This window comes from Sesamum indicum, linkage group LG15 (genome assembly GCF_000512975.1).
Source record: "Sesamum indicum cultivar Zhongzhi No. 13 linkage group LG15, S_indicum_v1.0, whole genome shotgun sequence".
NCBI lineage: Eukaryota > Viridiplantae > Streptophyta > Magnoliopsida > Lamiales > Pedaliaceae > Sesamum > Sesamum indicum.
In genome coordinates this window covers 1,036,033-1,041,860 of record NC_026159.1, presented here as the reverse complement: position 1 = coordinate 1,041,860, position 5,828 = coordinate 1,036,033, and the positions used below count along the sequence as shown (strand labels likewise).

Here is a 5,828-nt window from a genome sequence, read left to right as displayed (position 1 = left end):
CACACTTTTCCTTTTATTTTTATCGCACAAAAGACACTGTGATTTTTCAAAAATGATAATACTCCTAATTTTTATTTTATTAATAAATAGGTTTTTTATTCAAAATTCATCAAATTTATAAAAATTGAAATTAAAATTTTTACCTGATTTATTGCATATCAAACAAATATTTTTAAACCAAACTACCCTCTTCACATTAATTAACGCGTGAATATATATAAAGATAATTTAAACATTAAAAAAATTATTTGACCTACAGTAAATCAATTGAGGATAATATAAACAAACATTCAAGTTTTTTGCTTTTCAATTTTGATTAATAGATTGATTTATTTATTGGAAAAAAAATACTTAACACTGATATCGTACGCATTATTTATACTTAAAGCAATATGTCATTCTGATCTCTGATGAAAGTCTTTAATAGATGACAATAGGAGTGGCCTTGAGGGCTTCAATCATCCTCCCAAATGCATCTCCTTGGAGCATCATTGTTGAAGATGGATTTAATAGGGATTTGGTTGTAGATTTTATAGTTAGGAAGCATTATCATAGAGATTGGTTCCTCTTTAACTTTGTATATGACTACTATATTATTGTCGTATGTTTTATTTTGGGAATCCAAACATGAGGTTATGAATGTCTCGTATCCTTCTTTTTTTAGGACTTTGTGCCTGCATTTTATTTTGGCATCGTATTCTTTCAAGGTTTAAATTGTCTTGTATTTTTTTCCTTAAACTTCAAATTCAAAAGGTTATCTATATCTTGTGTCTTTTTCTCTTGAGGCTTCGAACATAATATTATTATTGACCTCATATTCTCTTCTCAAATACTTCGAGTTTTCAAATGCTATTCGGGGCCCGTGCCCCTTTTATCTCGAGGCTCCAAACATTGACATCATATTATCTTATTCAAGACTTAGAATGTTTTCATCGTGTTTGATATGGGTATTATGTCAGCTGGGTATTTTGACTCATACCCAGCTGACATAATACCCATATCAAACACGATGAAAACATTCTAATTTTAGAGGTTTTACAAGCTAGTTAATGTGCAACTTGGTCATTGAAGTGTTTACGTTGAGGACATGCCCGACACTTCTTTTGTTTGTACAGAATTTTAATTTATTTATTTTTGTTCGATAAAGCCAACTTATATGATTTTACGATAAAAAACGCACCAAAACTGATAGGATCTAAATTAATAATCTTATAGTTATTGGTTTCATTGACATAATTTGCTCATCTGAATTGCCATTTACCTGAACTATTTTTAAAATTGATTGTGCAAGTAATTAGTATCATATCCTTACTTAGTTTTATTTTTTGTTACAATATATGTCATTATTATTTGGGTAAATTTCAACGAGCATTCATAATATTTTTCATAATTACATTATCTTTTCATTATTTAAAAAATTATAAATTCTATACTAACATTAATAATCGTCTAACAAATAATCCATCATAATAATTCATCATAAAAATTATCTGTTAAAATATTAATAATTGAATTTTTTTTATAATTTTTTAAATAATAATAAAATATTTATAATTAAAATAATCATCTGAAAAATTCATTGTAATTTACCTTTATTATTATTACCATAGTTATCAATTCATCGAACATCAAAAAACAGGTTTCTAGAATTATCCGTACATGAAACATTTAAAAGAAACAAAACCTCTCTGGAATCTAAACTGCATAAATCAGCCGTCGCCCGCAGACACAAATATACAATAGCAATATCAACAGCCCTCCTTCCAACGTTAAATTCATAGAGCAGTCTGAGCCTCTGATTAACTGCCACAACTGATAATCCACAATCCCAATTAAACCCTAATCCTGAAGAGGTTTACACCGATGTCCACGTCGGGCCAGCCGCAGTTTCGGTACACGCAGACGCCGTCCAAAGTCCTCCACCTCCGGAATCTTCCATGGGAGTGCATGGAAGAGGAGCTTGTGGAGCTCTGCAGACCCTTCGGCAAGATCGTAAACACCAAGTGCAACGTCGGGGCTAATAGAAATCAGGCTTTTGTCGAATTCGTACGCCCTTTTCCTATTTGTTTTTCTTTCTTAATTAAATAGTACTGCCTATGTTGACAGAAATGACTGAAACATCATCACAAGTCATAAGCCATCCACACTCTTGATTTGGGGTACGGCATGAGTCGAGCCCGTTTGCCATCGACCTAAATCTAGCTACATCTTGAGTTTGAGTCGAGCTCTACCCAAACTGTTAAATCCCATGAGTTTTTTCCGTAATTTTTTAATTTATTTTTGTTGTTAGTTTTGCTCTAAATTTATTATTAGTAGTAGTGCTAGCAGGAAATTTGACAACACCTGATAATGGTAGTGTGGATTTATATTATTGTGTGATCCTATAATATAATAAACATAATGACAAGTTAAATTACGTTTTAAATTTGATAGTCCTATAATATAATTAATATGATTATGTTTTATGTTGTTATTATGAGAAAACACTGGCGATATTCATACAAAAATATACAACTCTGCTAACTCTATTTATTTTCTTATGTGTGAGCTTGAGTTCGAGCTCATGCACGGTACTTTTAAGGCAACCTTGAGATTGAGCCCAGAAAATTTCAAAAAGCTTGACTCTTTGCACTCTTGACCCCTACTCTTGATGATTCATGCGAATGAACTAATTATTTGTTTCTGATGTAGATATGTCAAAATTTGAAAAAATGATTCCTTGGGATAATTCACTTAGGGGAATGTTTGGGTCTTGGTTGCTCAGACAACAGTAATTTCATGTTGTGCAGTTTGAGGTTTTGTATGAACTGAAAGCTGTAATTGATGGAAATTGTGAATGCTTCTGCAGGTAGATCTGAACCAGGCAATTAATATGGTTACCTATTATGCTTCATCTTCAGAGCCTGCCCGCATTCGTGGCAAAACTGTGTACATTCAATACTCAAACAGGCATGAAATAGTTCACAACAAAAGTCCTGGTGATGTTCCAGGAAATGTTTTGCTTGTTACCATTGAGGGTGTTGAAGCTGGTGATGTCAGCATTGATGTCATTCACTTGGTATGCCTTTTCTGGTTTATAGGACTCATGGCATCATGAAATATCTACTTATCCTGTCCAGATGAAAAGTCTAGAAAAGAGGGTTCAATTAAGTTGTGTTACTCCTTAGGATTGAGTTTTAAGATAATCAACACTTCAGAGGTCTCTTATCTGAAGAAATGAAACCTTTATTTGGCTTGTTGGAATACATATTTCGCATAATTTGTTATTCTTCTAATCTTCATTGATTCCTCCTGCTGCGATTTCATTTTTATGATGGTTATAACCTTCCCAGTGTTTTTAGCCACAATAGCCTGTTTATAATAGTTTCGTCATGATATAAGTTTATGCCAATGATCTGGAAAATTGTGTTCCATGCTTGTGTTACTTAGAGCTTGGGTCATATAAAAAACCTGTGGTCTTAGTCTACACCTGGGAAAGATTAAGTATTGCTATTAGTTTTTCCCCCCATAAATACTTTTTCTTTATATGCCGTGAATCTTGACGATACAAAATAATCACAGATGGTCGTTTTCTTGAGTCTCTTATTGGAGAGTCTGGATATATTCTCATATGACTGCTTTATAAGGTCTATCTTCTCGAAGTTGTTCAGGTGTTCTTCTGCACTTAATAGCTTACTATATTGCAATTTCCCTCTTGTACTTTTTTAATTGTGGATTATGTCTTGCTTACTTATTCCATGGTGTTTCTAGTTATGTTTTCTTTGAAATGCTTAAGTTTGATTTTATTTTTTTCAGGTATTCTCGGCTTTCGGTTTTGTGCACAAGATTGCTACATTTGAAAAAGCTGCTGGTTTCCAGGTCAAGTTTTGATAAAAATTGAAACTTTCTGTAACTGAATTTTGTAGCTCATATTTTTTTATGGTTAAATCTCAGCAGGCTTTAATTCAGTATAGTGATGTTCAGACTGCATCTACAGCAAGGGACTCATTAGATGGTAGAAGTATACCGAGGCATGTATTTTTAGGTCTATTTACAGGGATAGATGGTTAAATATAATCTATTCTTTTGATTCCAGTTTGTGACCCATTATGTATCAGTGGAGTTCTCAATTTGGTGAATTTTCTGTTGTACTGTTTAATTTCAGATACCTTCTTCCAAGTCATGTAAATGACTGTCATTTACGCATCTCGTACTCTGCTCATACAGACTTGAATATTAAGTTTCAATCCCATCGAAGCAGGTACAGCTTAACTTGCACTCATTTGTTGATGTTCTGAACGTTTTCCTTTCTGTGCCTCATTGTTGGATGCTTCAATCGTCTTGCTTTCTTTCTTTCCTCCTATTAAAACCTTTTGGGTAAATGTGACCGTTCTAATTAATGGTTTTTGTCCTTTAGGGGTTAGTGAAGCTCGGCAGCTATAACACAGATGTGTTTTTACATGGCCTCGTAGTAATATTCTCCATCTTATAATTTATGGTTTTTTCTTTCTTGATGTTTCTTTGAATGCTATGATGAGAATTGCTCAATTTGGGTGTCTTAGATTTAGAATGTAATTCATTGATGTCATATTATTCTTTCTTACTGCTGCACAAAGATTTTGTCGGAGCATTTCATGTGGCTTTTTCAATTTTGAACTTTCCAATGTACCTTGGGATTAATTACTATTACCTGGGTGCTGTTACTCTTGTGATAACTCTATCACCAGTAGTCACTCTAAAGGGAACTTCTTTCTTGGTATTTTCTTCAAGGTTCTTGAACTGATATTGAGAAATCTAGATTGCAGCGGTGTCTTTATATCTTAGGAAGAACCTCCGACTTCTGGCAGTAATTTTTTTTTTCATATTGAAGTAGGAGTCTCTTTAGAAGATTTAGCCAAATAGTTGCTTTAACCACTATGAACCTTTAGAACATTGCTGAAGGTTGACATTTTTTGGAGTACAGAATCTAATTCTTTGGTTCACTTGATGTGGAGGAGATCTCACTTGTTGTGGCTGAGGTCTTATGAACATTTTTTATATTTGATTTTGGTCTTATCTTCTGGTTACACGAATTGTACTCCGTTTGACATTTTTATGACAAGTAAACTTATCCTTGCTTAATCATGCAGGGATTATACAAATCCATATCTTCCTGTTAATCCTACTGCAATGGAGGGTTTTCTTCAGGTGCATTTCTGAACGGGATATATTTTTTTGTCTCCAAAATTTTTGGCAAGCTTTAATAATTTACTTTTATCCAGCCTGCTGTTGGGGCTGATGGTAAGAAGATGGAGTTCGAGAGCAATGTTCTGCTTGCTTCTATTGAGAATATGCAATATGCCGTCACGGTTGATGTTCTTCACACAGTAAGAAATTCGTGTCTATATTCTCTCTTTCATGCATATGTAAGGAGGTATGTGTTTCTAATAGTTGTTGCTTTAACCAGGTATTTTCTGCATTTGGAACTGTGCAAAAGATTGCGATATTTGAGAAGAATGGTGCAACTCAAGCGCTAATCCAGTATCCGGGTAAGTTCCTTGCAGACTATTGGACCCTCGATTTCCTCTCATTGAAAATCAAGGAAAAGATAAACTATGTGCGACATTGCATGGATTTGAAAGGTGGACTATGGTGTTCAGTTTATATGTGCCTCTTTTAGTAGTCATTATGTTTTCATACCTGGCAGTTCGTACAGTTTTCTTCTGTAAGTAAAGATATGTTGCTTATTTTATTGGGCTCTGATTTTTTTGGCTGAGGTGACTTTTTGCAAGAAAAGGAAAGTTTCTTTGCTTTTATAGCATTGATTTGCCACCTTTTGGTGAGAACTGAATTGCGATATTTGTCTGACC

The 5,828-nt window shown here is 33.6% G+C and overlaps 1 protein-coding gene across 2 annotated transcripts in view; it reads left to right on the top strand.

Annotated features, from left to right (window-relative positions):
• Positions 1,682 to 5,828, top strand: part of LOC105177265 (polypyrimidine tract-binding protein homolog 1) — a 5,548-nt gene continuing 1,401 nt past the window's right edge. Inside the window, exons 1-8 of one of the 2 annotated variants that reach the window (XM_011100344.2) lie at positions 1,682 to 2,046; positions 2,849 to 3,058; positions 3,796 to 3,858; positions 3,937 to 4,010; positions 4,145 to 4,240; positions 5,109 to 5,166; positions 5,241 to 5,345; positions 5,426 to 5,507. In XM_011100344.2, coding sequence (XP_011098646.1) covers positions 1,864 to 2,046; positions 2,849 to 3,058; positions 3,796 to 3,858; positions 3,937 to 4,010; positions 4,145 to 4,240; positions 5,109 to 5,166; positions 5,241 to 5,345; positions 5,426 to 5,507 — 871 coding nt within the window. In that variant the 5' untranslated portion in view covers positions 1,682 to 1,863. The remainder of the gene's footprint in view (positions 2,047 to 2,848; positions 3,059 to 3,795; positions 3,859 to 3,936; positions 4,011 to 4,144; positions 4,241 to 5,108; positions 5,167 to 5,240; positions 5,346 to 5,425; positions 5,508 to 5,828) is intronic. The other variant, XM_011100343.2, reaches the window with a different exon arrangement.